The 23,672-nt window shown below is 33.3% G+C and overlaps 3 protein-coding genes across 4 annotated transcripts; 1 reads left to right on the forward strand and 2 right to left on the reverse strand.

Moving 5' to 3' along the window:
- The first annotated feature begins 7,636 nt into the window (after positions 1-7,636).
- On the forward strand, positions 7,637-10,563 carry LOC137816536 (uncharacterized). Its single transcript, XM_068619715.1, has 3 exons — positions 7,637-8,352; positions 8,626-8,973; positions 9,236-10,563. The coding sequence occupies exons 1-3, from the start codon at positions 7,903-7,905 to the stop codon at positions 9,857-9,859; spliced, it is 1,422 nt and encodes a 473-aa protein (XP_068475816.1). The 5' UTR covers positions 7,637-7,902; the 3' UTR covers positions 9,860-10,563.
- A 6,310-nt stretch (positions 10,564-16,873) lies between these two features.
- Positions 16,874-19,855, reverse strand: LOC137816539 (uncharacterized). Of its 2 annotated transcripts, none has more exons than XM_068619717.1 (5): positions 19,229-19,855; positions 18,868-18,982; positions 18,184-18,762; positions 17,894-18,074; positions 16,874-17,233 (listed from the first exon to the last, which is right to left on the reverse strand). In XM_068619717.1, the coding sequence occupies exons 1-5, from the start codon at positions 19,303-19,305 to the stop codon at positions 17,208-17,210; spliced, it is 978 nt and encodes a 325-aa protein (XP_068475818.1). In that variant the 5' UTR covers positions 19,306-19,855; the 3' UTR covers positions 16,874-17,207. The 2 variants fall into 2 exon arrangements, with proteins under 2 accessions (XP_068475818.1, XP_068475819.1); XM_068619718.1 differs by having other exon boundaries at positions 18,852-18,982; positions 19,229-19,551.
- A 144-nt stretch (positions 19,856-19,999) lies between these two features.
- On the reverse strand, positions 20,000-22,882 carry LOC137816538 (subtilisin-like protease SBT1.7). The gene has a single exon (XM_068619716.1). The coding sequence runs from the start codon at positions 22,512-22,514 to the stop codon at positions 20,181-20,183; it is 2,334 nt and encodes a 777-aa protein (XP_068475817.1). The 5' UTR covers positions 22,515-22,882; the 3' UTR covers positions 20,000-20,180.
- Between the last annotated feature and the right edge of the window lie 790 nt (positions 22,883-23,672).

Consider the following 23,672-nt stretch of genomic DNA (forward strand, 5'->3'; position numbering starts at 1 on the left):
TTATATTTTCTTATATTCTTACTAGCTTAAACGTCAAAAAGTTTTTTTTTAAGTGAATATCTACTCGTTTTTTACTATTAAAGTTTGAGAATCCGTTGAGGAAGAAATTGACTACTTGCTCAGCTCGAATTCACAACATCGGATGACTTGATCTCAAGCATGGTAAGACAAATTGCATTCTTTATGCTATTAGACTAATAAATACTTAAATATTGTTTTTGGGTCGATGAGACTTTGAGTGTTGAGCTCGTGGATTTAGCTTCAATATTTTAAACAATTGAAATATACTCCAAATATCAGTATCTCATATGTGTACATGGAGATAAGCAAAAGAGTATCTTAGTAAATAATTTGAATAAACATATGTATAATTAGTTTTTTTTCTTATGTTATGATCATGGCAATCAAATCTGTGTGATTAAATTGCATGTGTCCTTGACTTAGTCTTAATATCCTTTTTCCTTGTATCCAAATTTGAATGTTGAATGTTGAATATCATAAACATAACGTGAGTTGGATGGATGTCATTGAATGATGCTAAATACAAAAATAGTTAAGATTAGATCTTAATTACAACCTAGTACAAGTTGCTCGAAAGTTTGGTGTGAGTGAAAAATTGATTAAATATATCATTGTGATAAAATGTCATGCCATTTTAAAAATAAAATCTTATTACATAATGTAACTTCAGTTAATTTGAAAAATAATAGAAACCATAGTTGTAAATAAACACACAATTTACTTTAGGTTTTCTAAAATAAAATCATTTTAATAGTTAATAAAACAAATTGCACTATATCTTTAAATAAATTTATTCATTTACATTATAACATATGTGAGATAAATTATAAGACGGACAACTAAAAACTTAATCGTAAATAAGAGGTAAAATCAGATTGACTAGTTTTCTTATTTTGAGTGATGTATTGTTTTTTTTTTTTACTTGTTTGAAAAGACATAAAAAAAAGAGTAGTAGTTAGAAAGGTGGACATTAGGAAGAAATTTTAAATAATGCTAAATATTTTTTACAATATTAACTTATGTCATAGACTGGTTTACGAGGATGATTGTATGAGTGCATTTTTTTGCTAAGCATAAAATGTATGAATACATAACTGAAACTTTTGTTTTGTATATACAAATTTAATTCAACGAAAACAAGTTTTAGTTATATTAGTTTTTACAATAAAAATAACAATATGGAAATTTATTTCGGTTTAATTAAGTTTTTTACTGAAAAAAAGAGCCAAGATTCAAATTTAATTTTATAAAAAAAAATGGAAAGCGAAAAAAAGAATGAGAATAACATGCACCAATCTTTCATATTAACAAGTAAAGATCTTATAGAGTGGGCTTGGGCCTTCTTGATCGATCTTACAGAATGAAATTTATTGGATCAATAACTTTGTGACTAACTTAAAAGCTTAGTTGCTATTTACACTTCCTTTTTTTATACGCACTTTCTTTTTTGTTACTTGAGACCCAAATTTTTTATCTCCTTTTAAATGTTATACATAAAAACATTTTATAGCCCCTTTTGAAAAAAGAAGACACTCCATTGCAATATTTATAAGAAAAAATGTGTTATTAAAAATATTTTCTGAAAAGTATTATTTTCTAAAAGGTATATTCCGAAACATATTTATGTTTATTTTTTTTTGCATTTTAAATGGTTAAGAAAAAAAAATAGATCCAGAAAGAATATTTTATAAGAAAATATATATTCCAAAAATACTTTTCAGAGTATTCTAAAATGAATATTCCAAAATAATGATTATAATACATTCTGCAATTATATCCTTACACTGAAAAAAGGAAAGAAAAATCCCAATGTACTTAATATCTTTTGATTATCTATTTTCTCATATGATAAAATTATATATGTATATATAATTACTTCGGTACGGAAGAGATCAAATGGTACATGCCTATTTTACACTATTTAATAACTTTTAATTCAAAATTTTATTTTCAAAATTCATAATTAAATTAAAAATTTATTTTATATAGACTATGCCATTGATCCAAAATTATTTTATAAGTATGTATTTTCAAAATATAAATCATCCGAACATTTTATTATCATTATTATTCCTTTTACAAAATACTATACACACAATTCATAATATATATATATATATATATTTATAATTCAAATGTTGAATAAATTAAGATTGCTTTTAAGATAAGGTTGTTGAATGATATAATAATTAGTATGTCATTTGATTGATTTCCATAGAATGATAAGAAAAAATAGTTAAACATTATTATAATCTAAAGTTTACATAATTCAAAAATAAAAAAATATTAAATAGAGACTATTTTTAAAAATAAAAATAATTAGTTATTATATTAATTAAATTAGATATTATTTTAAATACTAAAAAAATTATTAATATTTCTTAATACATTAAATTGTAAATACATTTTTTTTTTAACTTACCAAAATCTCGAAATATATTTTTGTGAAACATGTTCCTTAAATTATTTGGTTGAGCATGGGATATTTACATATATCCCATAATCACATTCTCTTTAACATAAAAACAAATATATGTTGCTTCCACCATGGATGTCCAACCATATTTGATGAGAATCCAAAAGACACCATCACAAGTCTCTCTAATTCTTCTATATCTTAATTCAAAGTTTTTTTTTTATCCCTTTTGTGATTTGGCAGCTTCATCATTGAAGTAGATTTTGTTTTATTCCTTTTTTTAGAGGTGAGGTTACTTCCATAAGAAGCATGTCCATCTGCAATGGGTTGGAAGAACAGGTCCTGAATCCAAAAAGAAGAAAGATGGAAAACTATATCTTTGTCAGACTGTCAAATCAATCAAACCATGTACATCATGCAAATTTTCATTATTCTTTATCATGCAATTCTATCATTTTCTTTTTTGCATATTGAATTCACCACACAACTTTGGTTAGTTTTTAACTCATTGTTAGGTAAACCCTCATTCTTCAACTCAACATTTTAGGTTAGAATTTCTCAAAATATTCTTTTACTATAGTGTTTTTGTGTGGAGAATAAATACTATTTGAAGGTTTGTTAACATTGTTAAACTATATAATATTATTTCGGGAAAAAAAGTGTGTTGAGAAGATTAAAGAAAAAAAGGTGTGTATAAGACTCAATATCATTTAGGCTCTTTTCAATTAAGAGTTTGACAAAAGATATGAATATTTTTTTTCATTAAATAACTAAACTATTGGATTAATGAAGGTGACGATGACCTAAAGGATGTGCGTGCTCTAATGATGAAAATGGAAACTATAGTTATCAAATTATCAAATCTCAATATACTGTGTAATCAATCATTAATATCAAGGCCTTAACTCAAAACATTTGCAGTAGTTTTCTCATTCACATAGTCTCATTCTTAAGAATGAGAGTATAAGTAAACATTATGGTATAAGTAAATACTAAAAAAAGTTATTAAATAAAAGTTATTTTTAAATTGATATTTAACTATTAATTATTAAAATTTTAATTATTAATTAATTTTTTTCTAAATTACTCTATATTAATCCGTTAGATACTAGTTACAAAGTTTGTATTCAGAAACTAATTCAGAAGCTTAATTCCCCAAACCAAACTTCATTACCATGTAACTCACATAAATTCTCACAAATTTTTCTAAACCAAACCAAATCATACACCAACAATCGTAAAAAGGAATATTCATGAATAAAAACAAACTGAATCCAACAACTCAATAACACTTTACAAATTTAAAAATTTACCTTTGGACAGCAATTTAAAAGGAAGAGGGAACTGGAGCTAGAATGTTGGAAGTTGATGTGGTGGAGTATTACGAAGTGAACTTTAAGCTTAATTCAACCTCATAAAACCGGCTCATAGGGTTGAGATTTGCACTTACTTATATACAATTAAAGGCTCTAATCTCTAGTCGATGTGGGATTTCCAACACACCCTCACGCCGAGGCTACCAACTCGTGCGTGGAGACATATGTTATGGGTGGTCTGATAACGGTCCGATAGTGGGTGACCTGATAAACCCAACAAACACTCGTTAGGATAGACTCGAAATGACTCTGATACCATATTACGAAGTGAATTTTAAGCCTAACTCAACCTCATAAAATCAGCTCATAAGGTTGAGGTTTGCTCCAACATGAAGGTTCCTGAAATGAAGAAAAGAGTCAATAAAAAATGAGTTTAAAAAACAAAAAGAGAAGCAACAAAAGTATAATTTTTTTTTTATTTAGTATAGAAATGATGAAATTATATATACAAGAATTATAGGAACTCGTATCCATATATATTAGACTTTTTAAATCAAATCAGATATGAAATGAGTAATAAATATATACATACACTTTTATATAAATCAGATATCAAATCAGTAATAAAAATAAAAATAAAAATGAATGAGTCATTATACAAGAGAGAAAGATGATGGTATGAAAAGGAGAAGCAAAACATGAAATCGAATTCATAGTAGTAGGTTGTAGTTGTAATATAGAATCCTCTTTGTTAGATAATGACAATGGGAAATAATAGTAGAAGTAGGAATCTCCGTGATGAGCGACGTGATTAAGAGAAGTAGTGTTTGGGAAAAAGCAAAAACATGGTTGTAGTGGGTGGTGTGAAGTGCATGTCTCTTTGGAAAGATGCAAATTTGGTTGGTCAAAACAAAAGTCACTCCATCTAGAACTAGGGTTCCTCAATGACCCCACACCACCTTACTCCCAACCATATTTCATTTTTCAATCCTCAAATTATCCATCTATATTCTATTAGAAAAAATAAACAAAAAAATATGAGAATGTAAAAATAAAGACTAAAATAAGAAAAAATAAAATAAATGCTAGAATAAGAAAAGATAAAATAAGGGTAAATATTTGTGTATTTACAAAATCTCAGAAACCATTAGTATTTTTCTCCTTTTCTCGGTATCTGAGACTCTCACTACTCTTTTGAGCTTTCGGTTACAAGGTCTACTGTTTTGAGTTTTGACTGATTCTCGATTGCGGAATATATTGTTTGGTATTCAACTCTCGACTTTTGGACTCAGGAACAAACTCTTGGGTGAGTATGTGTACCTGCAAGAGACTCCGATGATAAAATTATAATCAGTTTGTTTAATTATCAGATAAAATTACTTTACTTCACTTATTAGGTTTTTGAATTAATTGGACTTTTACTCTTCGTAACTTACAATTATTTTGAACATATTTATTGGACTTTTATACCATGTTTTCTTATTCTATTATCAATCTATTTTAATTTGATTATACCATGTTTTCTTATTTTATTATCAATCTATTTTAATTTGATTTTTATTATGTCAACAATCTCTTGACCTTTATATTAAAAATAATTTAAAATAAAAATAATATTAACTTTCTCATAGTATTGTATCCATATTCTTTCTTACTCACGCATCTATCTACATCTAATGCCATAAAAATAATTGATCTCTTATTGATAAAAATGGAATTGACCTTACAGGAAGTTGTTGTCGTATAAGAATTGGCACCTACCTAGGCTACCTCCTTCATTATTTAATTTCCATTTTCCAGTGATTGCAACTTGCTAATTATAAATACTGAAATGGTCCTATGTTTTCAATGCCCAGTTACTATGATTGAAAGAAAAAGGTTTCATAAGGAAATTTAACTTAACTTCCATTTTAGTTTTCTATCCACACCTCCACCACCTACCTATACCTATCAACTATAAAATTCCCAAATAGTTGGTGAATCATGCTTATTTCACTTCGATCAACCTTCAATGGACAAAAATGGAGCATCTTTAAATTATGTTTTTACACGAGAGAGTTAAAAGTAATGAAAAATATTTAAATCATATATCTTATCATACCGTCTAACCTAGTATTTTAAGACAATAAATTATAGATATTTTTTTTTTATGTATTATGTTATAAAGTGGACTTTAAGCCTAACCCAACCTCATAAAACCGGCTCAATGAGGTGAGGATTGCACCCACTTATATACAATGAAAGGTCCTCATCTTTAGTCGATTTGAGATCTCCATCATATTATCTATCTAATTGATTTATTTTATAATTTATAGTTAAGATGAAGAATTGTGATTAGTTCTAAATTATAATTGTTACGTAAAAAACATATAATATTTATAGTAAAAAACGTTTAATCATGTTAACTCTCATATAAGTGTGTTTTATCTTAAATGTTTTAGGAGTTGTTCCGTATGTCAATATAGTCTCACATCGCTTAAAAGTTGAGGTCAATGATAATTTATATACTCTCATTCCTTAATCTATTGAGGTATTTTTTTAAGACAAAACTTTGATAGAGCACTCATTCCAAAAACAAACAATACTGATGTTTACTCTCGTTCACTTACCATATATTTTTGCTATACCATTTTTAGTATTTAAGTTATATATAATATTTAAAAGAATAAAATAAAAGAAATATTAATGGATAGATGCAATGTTGTGTAGAGGCATTTTGTAGCGCATGGCGTGGTTGGTGATGTTTTGAAGATGTCTCTGATCTCATCATGGATCTGCATTCATTAAAGTATTCAAAAAATGATTATGCTCCTTCTATTTTCCTTCATGGACTCAAATAAAAAATTTCCTTCGTTTAGCTTTGACCATTGCTAACGGCGCATTGCACCATGTTTGACCATCAAATCATAATTTTTTTTTAAATAAAATTATTACATTTCATAGTTGTAAAAAAAAAATGTAAAAAAATGTAAAAATTTGTCTGAAACGATTCACCGTATGATTGGTGAAGCGAGGATGAAGATGACCACTGACTCAGTTTTCGTCGTTTTGTCGCTGTCCTCTTCCCATGCTCACTGCAATCCCTCACCACCATCACACAATCAGAAAACGCATACCAATTCATTTATTTTATATTTTCAAGAAAAAAAAATTTGAAATCGACAAAAATATTATATAAAATTTTACCATATAAACAATTTTAAAAGATTAAGTTAAATTTAAAGTGAATTAATATAATATAAATTAATTCAATACATATTTTTTAAGTTTTAAGGACACAATTCTATTCATGTCAGGGAAGACTGTTATATTCAATACAGCTACATCAATTATTAAACTCAATCAACTTCTCACTAAATTAACTAATAAGCATACATTATTGCAAAGTTTTGTACTGTTAATTAATGATGTAATTTAAAAAAATTCACTTGAAGTTAAATGTTCGTAGAAAAATATATATTTAAAAGAAAAAAACTTTATTTATGTTTTGGAATAACATATCATAGTTTGAGTTTGTCTTTTGATAATATTCAAAATGTGTTGAGTTTGTTCTCTAACTCTTACCTTATTTTGTTTATCTTCTCTATTAAGTGAGTATTATTACATTACTAACTATTAACTCATATCATGAAGGAAAATACGTAATAATATATTAGTTATAATAGAACTTAAAATGTTCCTTAACTTAGCTCCTTTAATTAATGATCATGGCCTCTCAAAATCAATTTCATCATCCAAATACTTCAAATCATCTCAACCTTTTTTTTTTCTTTTTTCTTTAATATATTTGTTAATGTATTAATTGTTTATCCAGATTGAATAAGATATAATTAAAAAGGGCTAAATTAATTTTTTTAAAAAGAAAAGAAAATAGGGTGAGTGAGAGTTGAAGTAGGTGAAATTGTGGTGTTGTGAGAAGCAATCTAGCTGAACAGTGTGTAGACCACAGTTTACTTGTCTCGCGGCAACATTGTCCGAATCCGTTGCTTATGAGACACCTCTCTCATTTTTTCTTTCTCTTTCTCTCTCTCTGGCATTTTAACAAACGATTCTTCTGCTAAACTCTAATCACTTGCTTAGTGTGCGCTCCCTTCACCATTCCAGAGCAAACAAACACACTCACTTCACTTGCGTGGCAAAGTCGTAAAAATGGAGCGGAAGCAAGGGTTCTTCTCCGCGCTCAAAGACGAGGTGGTTCGCGGCCTGTCGCCGGCGCGGTCACGCGCCAAGAGCCCGGCCAGGAGCTCATCGCCGATGTCCTCGCTGCTGCGGCGGAGACGGAAGCACCACGCGCCGCCGCCGGAGCTCTTCATCGCGAGATCGGGCAGCCTGAGGCCCACGGAGGCGCTCTCGCCGCTGAAGGAGGGACCAGACGGAACCGACGGGCACGACTCCACGCGCGGGGAGGGAAGGTGGGGCCAGTGGATGAAAGGACCACTGGCGAGAGCACCCTCTGTTTCCTCCTCCTCCTCGTCCTCTTCCTCGTGCAAAAAGTCCGATCTGAGGTTGCTGCTTGGCGTGTTGGGTGCTCCACTCGCCCCCGTGCACGTGTGCACCACGGACCCCTTCCCTCACCTCAGCATCAAAGACATCCCCATTGTTAGTTCCTCTTTTCACTCAATTTAACTTTTCTCTTTTTGTTATATTCCCAGATCAAATAGTCTTAGGTTTATCACTTGTTTCCATAACCTTAATTTTTGTCGGTTCTTTTGTTCTGGATTCTAAGATCAGTAAATGTTGTATCATGTTAAGCATTCTGTTGGGTCACATTTGGAAAATTGAATGGAAAATGTGTGTATAAAGTGAAGGAGGATAACATAACTGTTGATCTTGTCTTGTGGTGGTTTCTTAGATAAGTTGGTTTTGTTGCAGGAAACATCGTCTGCTCAGTACATATTGCAGCAGTACATTGCTGCTTCTGGGGGGCAGAAGCTGCAGAATTCGATTAACAATGCTTATGCCATGGGGAAGGTGAGGATGATAGCCTCTGAGTTTGAGACAGCGAACAAGGTCACGCGCAGCCGGAACTCCTCCAAGGCTGCCGAGTCCGGTGGGTTTGTCTTGTGGCAGATGAACCCGGACATGTGGTATGTTGAGCTTGCTCTTGGTGGCAGCAAGGTTCATGCCGGTTGCAATGGGAGACTAGTGTGGCGGCACACGCCCTGGCTCGGTGCACACGCTGCCAAAGGGCCTGTTCGGCCTTTGCGACGCGCCCTTCAGGTGAGGCTGTAATTGTGCTATATCAGGGTACTGCTTTGATAAATTTATATTTAGGTACTTGTAGGAGAAGAACATGGGAAGGAAAATGAATTGAGTTTCTTCCGTATGCTAAAATGATATATAGACCTAATTTTATAGGAGTTCTCTCATCTAACTTGTACAAAAAACTTAACTGCATAAGTTGATTGTACAAGTGTTTATGGAAAAATTTATTTAACGGGACCTGGGTTATTTACATTTCTGACTACTTTTGTGTGTGCAGGGCCTTGACCCACGAACGACTGCAAGCATGTTTATCAATGCAAGATGCATTGGGGAGAAGAAGATAAATGAAGAGGACTGTTTCATACTCAAGCTCTGTGCAGACCCCTCAACATTAAAAGCCAGGAGTGAGGGTCCAGCGGAGATCATAAGGCATGTTTTGTTTGGGTACTTTAGCCAGAAAACGGGACTTCTTGTACACTTGGAGGACTCCCATTTGACCCGCATTCAGAATAACGGTGGTGATGCAGTATATTGGGAGACCACAATAAATTCCTTTCTCGATGATTACAGGCCTGTTGAGGGGATAATGATTGCTCACTCGGGTCGTTCTGTAGTGACGCTTTTCAGGTTTGGGGAAACTGCTATGAGCCACACTAAAACCAGGATGGAAGAAGCTTGGACAATTGAGGAGGTTGCGTTCAATGTCCCTGGCCTCTCCTTGGACTGTTTCATTCCTCCATCTGAGCTAAGGTTTGCTTCCATGAGTGAAGCCTGTGAGCTTCCTAAAGGTCAGAGGGTGAAGACTGCTGTGGCAGCAGCTGCATACCATGCTAAAGTCGCTCAGCTACAAAAATCGCATGAAGGAAACACTAATAACATTAACTGGACAGTGGATGTTTAGCTAAGAGGAAGTTCTGGATTAGTCTAGGCATCTAGTTTTTATACCTTTTGTGGACTATCTGACAAATTACTGCAGGTAAATGGTAAGATTGCAGCAGGGTTGTCAAGAGTTTTCTGCTGTGGGTCATTGCCTCATCAAATTTGTAAATAGAAATGATCAGTCATGGATCCTGAAAAGTGAATTTCTATACTCTGGGTTTTTGGTGGATGATTATGTGCATCAAGGTTTGTTTTTCCCACTTGCTTTCCGTCAGTGTGAAATTAGGAATCTGCTGATCATTTTATAAGCTTATAATTCCTGTAGAGTTTTTTTTTCCTGTGGAAGCATTAACCATGATGCTTGGAAATCACAGTTATAACCTTGATTTCGTCACTGAAAAGTTTTGGCTGCGTTTCTAAGGGCCAGCACTTTGTGAGGTTTAATATTGATATTGCTGGTGATATCCGTAAGGAAATTCTTCCATCTCTGGAGGAAACTATATATCATTGAAGAACTTTAAATGTGTTTAGTGCTGGTTGTTATTATGAATTGTAAACCAAGTAGCCAGAGTAAGTAGAGGCTAAATTATTCATAGATCTAAATTTTTATGCTTTTGAAGGACATATATATTGACAATTTATCACAAGCTTGTATCAATATTTAATTGTAACTGTTAGAAATATGTCAAGATTTCCTATATTATCAGAACTCTTCCTTTTTGTTTATCTTCTCTTCTCCATGGATGATTCTGTTTTCTCATATATTTTGGTATAATGTTCATCATTAATGCCTTGGATACGGTTGAGATGTCCACATATCGCTTTCATGAACTTCGCATTTGGAGATGATTTTTGGTTGGTATGTGTTGTTTATTCTAATCCAAACCTTTTGGGAAACTTGTATTCTTGAGCACGTTTTTTCCTTATTCGTTGAAATTTATTATGACTCACCAAATTTTTAGTGCCATCCCTGATAATGAAGGAGTGTTTGGAATTTCCTTTCAGAAGTAAATTTTCAGTTCAAATTAAATCACAATTTGACATGAATTTAATGTCTTAACCTTTTTATTAAAGTTCAACATCCCTAATTTCATCTATGATTTTCTGATTCCAGGAGTGTTAACATTATTTGTTAACATTTTGTTACCTTTTTAATCCCCCAAAAGAGTTTGAGGGTGAGAAAGTTCAGTGAGAAGATTCCCCTTAACTTTATAATGAAAAAAGTACAAAGTGTATAAACCCTAAATCCAAAGCAAAAAGGAGTAGTGCATTTACTTTCCTTCCTTTTTCATCCCTTTCTTGGATTATAGCTTAAGCCTTCCAAAAGGGTATAAGTATTTTCTAGAGCTATTTTTGTACATATTAGGTGAGAATTTATGTTTCAGTTAGCAGACTTGAAAAGACCCTAGTTCGGTAAAATGTGTACTTTTATATCCAACAAGTGTTTATTATTTGGTTAATTGACAAGTTTAGCTTAGAGAATAAAAGTGCCTTTTTTTTCCTCGTTTAATTACAGATACTTTTTTTCTTTTCAGTTTCTTTTGGCAGATTTTTTTTCAGTAGTTGGTAGTGTTTGAATTTCAAATTTCTTGAAGATCAATTTGAAATCTCACGAAATATATAATCAATTTCAAAAAGAATAGAAGGTGACATAAAATAAAACGGGCTTCTTGAACTTCATTATTTTCTTCTAGTATTTCAATTTTTCTTTTCCACCGCTAGAGTAAGCGTTCACAGCTTTTGGCCGTATCACATGCGTTGAAATTTACACGAGACATCGAGTTTGAACTTTAATAATGATCAAGAGAACTTTAGTTTTCATGAAAGACAATCATCAAACAAAGAAGAGGGACACTTTTACTATTAACATTAAAACTTTATTGTTATACATCTTAGTATCTATTGTTTATTTTTAGTTGTCATGTAACTTATTATATTTATAATTTTCTTTTTAATAGTAAAATATGATCAATTAATTATAAAATAAAGATTGATAAAGATTGCACACACATAAATTAATACAACAATAATATGAAAAAGATAAAGAAAGAACGAGAAATATTACATAAATACACTAGTCTATATTACAATTGATCCTACATTCAATTTTAGTTATTCAACCTTATAAAAGTCGAAATTTACTATTTTTATGTATATATTACAAGTACTCAACACATGTGAAACATGTATAAGATATGACACACAAACAAATCAACCCTTAAATACAATTAAGAAGAATATGTCCAACTCGGGATCTGACTAAGAGGAAAAAACAAACATATAACATTGTAATAGAGCAACAATTTAACTATTGAACAATCAAAATGCAACAAATTGGATTAACCAAGTAACACAATGATGAAAAGATGTTATTAGATGCACAACATAAGCAGTCACAAGAGAAATTCGATATCAATACACAATCTTTATAATTCTTTGACAAAATTAAGAGAGGGTTGAAAGGATTCTAGAAATTTTTTTTGATGTACTCCTGAAGTAAATGAAAACAATTTAGATTGAACTTTCTAAACTTTTCTAATTGTGTTTTGTAAAGTATAATGAGTTGTATTGTAGAGTGAATCAAAGGTTCTTTTCATAAAGTTTTTGAAACATGGATTAAAAAATAATTTTGACATATTTAATCGATTATTCTTAGAAAAAGGTGAATATAAGTGAAAAATACTTGTTGTTTTAATCGATTACTTAACTAGTTAATTGATTATTTTGCTTTTCATTCCTTGTGAAAAAATGTTAGACCATATTAATCGATTATTCTCAAATATTAGTTAAAACCTTTTTTTTCCTCTATTTTAATCCATTATCAAAACTGATAATCAATTATCCTGTTTTGAAAATATATCAAGAATAGAGTAATTCATTACATAAAATCTTAATCGTTTAAAACAAACTTAAGGTTAATGTTAAGATTAGGTTGTATAGTACTAAATTGGAATTTTTGTGATTATCTTGTGTGAAAACTCATGAATACATGTAATAAAAGTTATAACAACATCATTTTCTTCAAACATCATAATCAAAACAACTTCTTTAAGATTTGACTTTATTCTTCAAATCCAACATGTTTTTGTGTTCCTCGCTATGGGCCTGCAACTTATGCGATAAGGATTAGGGATGTCAACGGTGCATGTGTGAGCTGGAATATACGTATCCTCAAAGTAAAAACTCATATGTTCCTATTAGGTGATATCTACAAAATGTCTAATTCCAATCTCGATGAGGTAATAATATATTTGTGATGAGGTAGTAGTATATTTGTACTTATACTCACTCAAATATTTATTAAATAATCTCTTTCGCATCAAATTAAAACAAAAGCAATGAAAACATTTTATTGTCAAGATAGAGTACCAATGGACACACTATAATTCCATAAATTTCAAAATAGAGTACCAAATAAACTAAAGATATTTTACCGATTTAAAAGCGGATGAGTATGTGGATGAGAATGAAGTGGATAATTATATACTCATCTTTTGTCCTTATACCCAATTTAAAAAAGTCAAATATTGATTATACTTAAGGTTATCATACTCATAGGAGTTCCATAAACTCAATTCGTAAACTTGTAAGAGTTTACTTCATATAAAAAAGGTATAATATATGCAAGTAACATACTAATTCAATATTTAAATAATATAATTAAGCAAAGCAGTTGAAACAAACAAGTCCACAATACTAAAATAACTAAATTTTTACTTCTACTTTTAATAAATGAGGATGCAATTGAATTACCCTAAGTGAAATTTGTCCACTCCTATACATACCTTAAAAACACATGAATTTAAAAATAGAATATTTTATAATGAAAAAAAAAACATGTTCAAAAACCTTAATTCAATCGCCTGCATACCCTAGTTCTCATTTTAAATTAAAAAATTTAAAAATACATTTGCATTGCACAACCAAATCAAATGATCTCCACATGACAAAGCACAATCACTACACGGTAGATGACAACTACATATAACGTGCATCACCACATAACGACAACACAAAGACGACAATCAAACAGAGAAAATCACGCACCACCATGCAACGACGACGTAATGAACAAAGACAACAACTAACAAAAAGATTAACGATGACCACAAACACAAACATGAACCAATAGTCAACGACCAAGAACGAACACAAACCCTAATGCAAGCAACAATCAAGGAAAAGAATGAAACAAGTGAATTTGTTTAATGCCACAGAGGAAATGATGTCATTTTGAATTTCAAAACCTCCTCTAAACTGACCAACTCGGTTTTAGACTCACAAGTTGATATTGAGTTTACCAAGTTTGATCCGAAAACGAGTTTACTTTCGAATTAACTTGTAAAAAAAAAGAGCAAAAGTGTAAATTTAAACAGAATTTACGAATTAATTTGCAAGTTTATAACCACTTATACTCATGCCTTATAATCTTGCTATTTCTCATCAACATTAAGAGTAGTTCACATATTATCCACGAATATGAGTGTATTTGTCATTCCGGTTAGGATTCTGGTAGAGATTGATAATCGAAATGAATGAGTGATGAGAGAGCAAGAGAGAGAAAGTTGGGTGAAGAGACTGAGTTCATTTATAAGATAGAAGGTGGTGCTAAGTAAGACGTGGGGATGTGCATAGTAAACCATAAAGTCCTTTACTTTTTGGCAGAATCTCTCTGCACCATATAATTTTTTACTTACACCCAACAATACTATGTGAAATGTCTTGTGTGTCCTTAATAAGTTATCTGAAATGTCTATTGTATCCTTAATGAAATAAAACCTAGGTTCCTTCTACAACAATGCATTCCCTACACCAACCTTATGCACCCAACTACCTAAGGCACGACGACACCCAACACACGTTTGCAAGGCACGACGATAGAGAGGAGGAGAAGAACCGTCGTTCACGGAGGAGGAGAACAGTTGTCGTTCGCGGAAGAAGAGAAGAGCTGTTGTTGCGAAAATTGCGAGTGCAGTAAGTTTTCTCAAATTTAGTGACTTTTGGATATCTATATCCATAAATGTTTTTCCTATTCTGAATCTGCATAGCCGAAGCTGGAACGTTATAGTTAATTTTTTGCCTCTGATATGGATATCGTAGGTTTTCTGGATGTGAAAATCTGTAAGTGCAAGGGTTATGGATGGTTCCGAATGTTGACATCCAGAAAGTGACACGTACGTTTTTTTTTTTGTCTTATCTCATAACAATTTACATGGAGAGTAGTGAGAGTAAAAATGAAAGCTTCCCTCCACCATCACAACAACCACTACACCAGCACCAACTCCTCTACAGCTAAACGCACACCAAGCACTCAATCCTTTGTAATTTTTTTCAAAACAAAAAAGACAAAGGCAAAATTGGGTTTAAAATGTTATGTTGGGTGCATATACAACAAAATGATATGGTGTATGAAAAAATTGCCTTACTTTTTAGGTTAGATAACTTGGTTAGTGGGGCAGTTTGGCCCAACACAAGTTCAGTCCAAGTTGATTGCAAAATTTGATCCACTGTGAAATTTAACTATTTTTTTTCTGTCCAGTCCGACCCAAACACGTAATGGGCGTAGGAAGAAATATAAGAAGATGGAAAATGAAAATTAATATTTGAAAGAATGAAAAATAAAATAAATAAGGAGTAAAAAGTATAAGAATGTTATAAAAATACATCAACATTATAATGTGAAGGAACCATATAACATCAATATTATGAGCGCAATCTTATAATTCGATGAACTTCACTGTTACAGTTTTTTTTTATATTAAACATCATTATAAAATTTCACATTTCAGTTTAATTGACCCGTATAGTTACAATATTGTATTTATATTTTTTTTTTCATTTCGCAGTTTAACTAATATAGAGGTTTGAAATGAGTGTTAGTGCAATACTATATACTAAAATGATAAATATTTTTTTTTAAAAAAAAATTCAAATTATTTTCATGCTTCTAAAATTTCAATAAGAACTTTCTAACATATAATTTTATAAGTGAAAAATTTGTGTGAATAACGATTTTTAGATCTAATATCGATTATACGTTTAATCAAAAATGACTTTCAATATACCATCTACCTTTAAAATGGCATCCACATTAAATTGTTTTATTATCATTATTAATAGAGACCTAAAATATAACTTTTTTAAGGAACACGTGTAATATATTTATTTTTGTTTATAGTCGAGCAAAACGTATTTAACCTTATTCGAATTCTGAATGAATTGTTTGTTTTTCAAATTCTCTTGTAGTAGTAATTGACATGAATAGCTTCTCACAATTTTTATGACAATTAACTCCAATTATAAAATTTATATATGTATGTAATCAAATAATTAACTACGTTCTTTTATATTTAGTGGCCAATCTCATCGAACGCTTTAAAAAAAAAGGTTCGTTAACTTTTAACCTTTTCTCTCTTAATTATTGCTTATAAGCTAGTTTCAATAAACACATTATATGCTAGTTTTAATAAACACATTATATATATATATATATATATATATATTTTACTTATTTGAAAATGTTCAAGAAAGCAATAGTTTGAAATACTAATAAGAAACAAAGAAAATTATACATTTTGTAAACTAATATATGTATGAGTGAGAAAGAAAAAAGAAAACGAAGTAATAGGCATAGAACAAGAAGGAGGATTTGTACTATATATGATACAATATTTTTGTAAAAAATATTTGAGAAAATTTTAGTATAATATGATTTATAAAATAAAATAATTACATATACGAATAGAAGATTACGCATTGCACGAGTTCAATAGAATCATATTACCCTAATTGCATATAAAGATTCAAATTGAGACTAGTAATCGAGTTGAAACAGCTCATACCAATTAATATTTGGGCTCAAGTATTTAACACAATGATTCTTAGCATTGATGGTTTTCATTATGTTGTTATTTCAGATTGGTTTATTACTAAGTTAGATAATATTACTATATATAATAATTTAAAAAGTGTTTATTATTATTGCTAAATTTGGAACAATTGTGTCAATATCTAATTTTTAGTTGGGAGAAGATGGTTTATAAGTATAAAGTGACTTTGTTAAAGACAGCTCTAGCATCAAGAATACATGTATGATACACATTACAATATTAAATAGGCTAATTCCCTTTACCAGAGAACTCTTCATGAACTATTAATAGCAGAATAACAAAAAATTGCAGAAGTCCCTATGATCTATTCTAGACTCTGATTGTAATCCCAAAACTTACTCAGAACCACAAAATTTAACCTATATCTCCTGCTCAAGTGACAAAGTGGGACTATATGAACTTTTGCATCAAATGGTTGTCTATTTACCTCATGATGTTTCCAACTACAAATTCAAAAAATTTTGTACTGATATCTTCCTTCTACATTGCGTGGAATGCAATTAAAGCTGCAAGATAGCAATAATAAGTGTAAGCCTCGATAAGATAATGCATAGTGGACAAAATTATAAACAGTTATCGAGAATAGACTAGGATGCGAGCAAGCATAAGGGTGTTTAAGAAAAAAAATGAAAATCAGTTGGTGAACACAACCAACATAATGCAAGCATGTTTGGCAATGAATAGTGTGTGGACAGACAAAACTTCAAATAGTTAGCAACAATGGCTCAAGTTCAGCTAAGAGTGTTTAGGGGAAACAAAATGAATGGCATTGCATAATAAAGTTCAATAAATTTAAAAATAACCACATGTCTGCGTGTGAAATAAACAAGCTAAACAGCACACTAATGAAAAAAATAATAATAGAAAAAGCAAGAAGAGATAGCAACAGAGTGACTTTTCAAAGAAAAAAGAACAATATTGGAGTAACAAATGAAAGCAAAGATTCATACACAACAGATTTGGAATGAGGATAAGGATAAGCAAATCGTTAGCAAGAAGGCCATACAAATGATTCAAATAATAGTAATAATAAAAAGAATAATAAGGTAAAATTCCTCAATTACCAAAGTAGCAAGTTTTTAATAAGAAATTCCATTGCATGCATCTTCATATAATTATAATGTATGTAGGAATACAGCAAAAACACAACCATATCAACAACTCACCAATAAAACAAAGGAGAAAAAAAATCCAAACAGCTACTCGAACAGGCTGTCTGTATTGCATTTGGTATTGAGATCTTTGAAGCTTTCTCCGAATAGCACCATACCATCCATAGAGTTGCTTGTCGTAGCATTCATCACAGCTATCAAGGCCATTCTTGCTTTCCCAGCTTGCACCGTTGCTCTGTTTTCAGTAAAAGAAAAATAAATTACATATCAGTAATTCAACAAATGTATCAAAAATCACTCAAGCAAGTCATCATTATGAGAGACACCAAGTGCAGATTACACACCCTACTGAATTCAGCTGTTGCAAGTAGTGTACTATCAAGTTCTCTAAGATGATCCACTGCTTTCAGCTTTCTACAACCATTTCTTGGCCACTTCAACTTAGAGACTGATTTCATGGAACTAAGAATTCCTGATAAACTGGGTGTTTTATTATGCATTGGACCAGAAGAACCACTAGAGGAACTCCACTGCTGTGCATCATCATGAACTGAAATTTTCCAAAAACCAATATCAGCACTAGCACTGGCTGCCCTGCGATGCCCATGTGGTATCTCCCCCTTTGTTTCACCCCGTCCAGATGAAACATGAAAATCCTTCGAACAGTTAGTCACTGGTGGATCTTCAATGTCCCTGCTGTTAATTTCTGGTTTTCCCGAAAGAAACAAAGCAAGTTCATCCTGTTCTCCTTCGTCTAAACGCAGCCAAGGCAGAGATGCCTTGCCTACCGACTCACTAATCGAATGCTCAACTTTCATTATCTTGTCTTCAATAGCAGTGATAAAATCTCGGTGCCTACTTCTCGCTCCATCACTTGAGATTTTGCCATAACTTGACTTCACTGCCCGTTCAAATTCCTCTAACTGCATTTTCCAACAAAGAAGCAATCATATTCCTACTTCAAACAACAACAAAATACTCAAAGGAAGTAGCTATTCTAGTAAACATTTACCATGAGTAGGAATTACCTGCCATTTGGCAGTGCCAAGTGCAATATGTAGATCTCTACACACTTCATCAGAGTTCCACATGCTGGACGCATCTTTTGTTGCGTGTATCCATATCCTATACGTAGATTCCATCCTTCAAAAACACAACGACAACAAATCAACAAAAGGAAGAACAAAACTATATGATTGTGCACGCAGATAAACTTAGAAATTTCAATAATCGAGCTTCCGAACTCTTCGAATTCAGTAGAGTAGAAAAAGGGACAAATTAAGTAAAGTTCTACTACCATCCCTAAAATAGTATATTATTTCCTCTTCAGCACAACATAAATTACAAATTGGAACAAAAATCGAACAAAACTCAAGCAAATGGGTAAACCTGTCTGCAGACTCTTGAACTTCTTCGGCGGCGTTAAAGAAAGGATCCTTTTCCCACCGGTCAAAACTGGACGCCATGAATAAATTTAGTTCACTACAAATTTCGAATAATAATTGAAAAGAATCGAGAAAAAGTAAGAACTCGGTGTATAAAACCCTAGGCGATGAAATCTCGGATGCAGTGATCAATTAGTAAAATTAAACGCAGTAAAGAAAGGAAAAGCAAAGAACGAGGGATCCGTGAGAACAGTTCTGATTATTTGTTTGTTGGACGAGAATGAAGCGTGTGCAAAACGCAATTAGGTTGTTCCTTAGGTTGTTCTTGTGACCTTAGTTAAATGTTTTTTTATTTTATTTGTTGGATTCGGATAAGAAACGCGTAATAATGGTAATGTTTTACCAACGTTGTGGTCAATTAAGTGCTGCTTCCTCCTCCTCCACTTCTTTCTATTGCCACCTATGTACTGAGAGTGACACGCAGATATATATAATTATAAATTATATAAATTAATAATAAAATTTGTATATGAGTATATTTTAATTTTTTTAACGGAAAAATATTTTTATGAATGTTTTAAAATAATTTATTTCTTATTTTTATATATTTTTCTTTACAACAACAAATAATTGACAAACGCATAAAATAAAGTGTGCGTGCGGATTAGGTGCACGTGACCTTTTTTGAGATGATATCAATCTATTTTTTATGAATATATAAGTGATGGTATATTTTCTTATAGTTAACAGTACATCATTTAGAAAGTATCATTAATTGAAAATATAAACTTTCAAGTTATTTTTATTTAATCTTCATTAGAACCAGTAATCCATAATTATAGATGCAGAAGCGCCTTTACCTTCTTTTTATGTACAATTATTGTTGTTACTATTATTTGGAAATACCAAATGGGCCCTTTTTGTTGGGCCACACATTTTGCCTGGCCCATATCAAATCATGTCCAGCTGAACGCAATTGGGCTAGCAACCGTATGTTTTCCATCCTTCCATTCCAAACGCGCAAAGCTACTCGTCCCAGACGGCATGGAAGTGTACGTAAACGACACCGTATAGCTCTTCTTCTCATACTCCTGCGCGAAACTCAGCGTCTCCGGCTCCACCACAATCTTCACCGTCGAATCCCCCAACGCCACCACCGAAGCTTCGTACGTTCCCGGAGCTCCCACGTTAGTCAAAACCCTGGAGTACTTCACAGTCTTGGGAGCATCCGAACCACCCCCAATCCCCGAAGCTGTCTCCAAAGCAACCGCAAACGACGGGTAGTTGAAATCCTCCACTCTGTACTCCTTCTTCGGGTCACACGTGAAGTCCGTCCTCGAAGCAAGCTTGATTTGAAACGACGTGTAGTTCAGCGCGCAGAAGAATCCCAAGTAGTCTTCCACGTTCGCATCATACACCAGACCAGGATCGAGGGCAGCCACGGGATCCACGTGTCCAGCGCCGTAATCGAACGGCGTCGCAGGTTGTCCAGTTGCAACATCTAGAATTGCTGCGCCGTTTTTGTAACTCGTGTACGCTGTTGTCATGAGTGCGGATCGAATAGCCGCAGGGCTCCATTGAGGGTGCGCGCCTTTGAGAATGGCGGCTAAGCCGCTGACGTGAGGGCAGGACATGGAGGTTCCGGAAATAATGTTGAAGCTGACGTGGCGGTCGTCGGCGGTCAACCCGGTGGGTCCGACCGCGCCGGTCCAACCGGCTAGAATGTTGACCCCTGGAGCTATAAAATCCGGTTTGAGAATGTTGGGCGTGAGAGCGTTGGGTCCTCTGGAGCTGAAAGCCGCCACCACCGGAGAAGGTTTAACCTCCAATTGGGTCCCTAAGAAAGCAATCTTAGCGGTGGGATTAGCCGAAGAAGAAGCGTAACTCTTGAGAATCTGGCTTGATTTTTGACCCAGCGATGCAGCAGGAAGAAGATGAGGGTCTGTAACTAACTCTTCCCCAAAAGCTTCATTGTTGGCCAAAATCATTCCAGCACCACCCGCAAGCTTAACCACCAAACCCTTCTCCACTCTCGGATTTCCCCCTCTCTCGCATATCACAATCTTCCCTGAAACCTTCTCAGGAATGAGAGAGTCTTGCAGGCAAAGATACCCAACAGAAGAGTTACTCGCGTTGCCGGCGTAAACGAGAGGAAGCGGAGAATCCAAAACCGGTTTACCGTTATAAAGCGACGCTCCGGCGTAGGTTTTTCCATTTCCGAGGGTTATGAGAGCAGGGAAATCGCGGTCTAAAGTTCCCGCTCCCACTGTGGTTACCCACGGCGACACGTTGGATAACGTTGATGAACTGGGCCCAGCGTTACCTGCTGACATGGAAACCAAAATCCCATGTGACGTGGCAGTGAAGGAACCAATCGCGATTATGTCTCTGTAATACTCCGTCAAGCTTCCCCCAATCGACATCGATAAAACGTTCACGCCGTCTTCTATGGCCTTGTCGATCCCCGCAGCTATGTCGGAAGAAAAACACCCACCGAGCCAGCACACTTTGTAAGCCGCCACGCGCGCCTGCGCCGCCATTCCGCGCGCCGTGCCTGACGCCAAACCGAATAAGCTAGCTTCGGGAACCACCGAACCTGCAGCTGTGGTGAGCGTGTGACTCCCATGCCCCTCGTCGTCTCTCGCTGACTTTGACTCCGTACTCAAGTCAACAGGTCCAAGAGCGGACTCGTAGCCTTTGGAGAAAAACCTGGCACCCACGAGTTTTCTGTTGCAGTGTGAGGAGTTCATGTTGTTGCCAACTTCACACTCGCCTTTCCACGTGGCGGGCACCGGGCCCAGGCCCGTGTCGTCGAGGCTCTTCAGCTCGGGCCAAACCCCGGTGTCAAGGACTCCGATGATGACCTGGCTCTGTTGCTCGGACGCGGGTAGGAGCGTGGTGCTTTGGTCGAGCCCCAGGAACTGCGGTGTTCTTGTGGTGTGGAGTTTGTATCGATGTTCTGGGGTCACTGAGAGGATTCCCGGTTGGTTCGCGAGTGTCTCTGCTTCTTTGGGTGTGAGCCTGGTGGAGAAGCCGTGAGCCACATGTTTGTAGGTGTAGAGGATCTCTGCGGAGGCTGAAACTGATTTGAGGGAGGAGTCGAACCAGTTAAGGTGGTCGGAGAAAGTTGAGGGCATGGTGGACTTGTCCATGTGGATTATGTAGGTCTTTTTGGCAAGGAATTGTGTCTGTTTTTCTTCTGCTGTGGTGTTGCCACTGCTAAAGAGGGTTGTGAGAAGCAGCAGAAGAAGAAGAAGGGTTTGCAGGGACTTCAGAGTGAGCTGCTTCATTGCTCTGTTTGTGGTTGTTTTGCTGAATTGTGGGGTTGTGTTGGGTTTGATTCAGGGATTTGTGAGGTATTTATTGTTGAGTTCAAGATATGGTAACGCTTGAATTTGAGCATATGGATAGAGATTGTTTCACTGCCATAAGAATATAAGAGTTTATAAAAACAATAACAAATTATTTTCTGTTACTTTATTAAATGTCCCTCCATCTTTTTTTGGTGTCTCAATTTCACTTTTCTTTTTCTCACACTGCACAACATGCTTATTAAGAGGTGCGAAAATTGGTTGAGAAGATGCAAATCTCTTTGTACCTCTCTGTTTTCAATCGTATAACCTGTTAAATCTATCTTTTTTCCATGGTTTTTTCCTTCTATTCTGAAGCACTCAAAATGGGGTAGATTGAGATATATTATTCTCCATAATTTTTTTTGTTGGAATTTAGCGTTTATAGAAAAGTAACTGCTTTTTTAAAAAAAAAGATTAAAAAAAGCAAGTTAGTTCTCTCTTTTTTGAAGGAGAAACATAGGTGCGGTGCAAAAGTCTGGACAGGTAAGGAGACAAAGTAGTTTTTCCCATGACGTCATCATCGTACTTTATTTTAAACTTTAAAAAATTATATATGTAAAACTTTAAACAAATATACATGCTTTTTATGAAAATGAATAGTTGAATTACTGTCAACTCACCACTAAAAAGAATTTCTACAGGATCGAAATTCTCTTCTTTATTTAAAAAGAAAAAGTCTTTAACTCAGAAAAAAAAAAATTTAACAACAAATTATGTCTTTCTTACTCTTTAGTCTAGCAATGATACATATATTTAAGATAAGAAAACACATATCTATATATTATATAAATTGATAATAAATATTTATCTGTAAAAGTATATTTTATATTTTTTTAAACATGAAGTTTTTTTCATGATTAATTCAAAAGAATTTGATTTTTTTTTATAGTTATAATAAAAAATTATACAATAAATTTAAGTTTTTCAAATATTATTATATTTATCATTTTTAAAATTATGTGAGAACCATGTTAAAATTTTCAGAAATCCAACAAATATTTTGTAAATTAAACACTTCACCGATAAATATCCTACAAGTGTCGTACGAATATTTACACAGATACGTGTATCAGACACGGACACACCATTTAAAAG

This window comes from Phaseolus vulgaris, chromosome 1 (assembly GCF_000499845.2).
Source record: "Phaseolus vulgaris cultivar G19833 chromosome 1, P. vulgaris v2.0, whole genome shotgun sequence".
In the NCBI taxonomy this organism is placed as follows: Eukaryota; Viridiplantae; Streptophyta; class Magnoliopsida; order Fabales; family Fabaceae; genus Phaseolus; species Phaseolus vulgaris.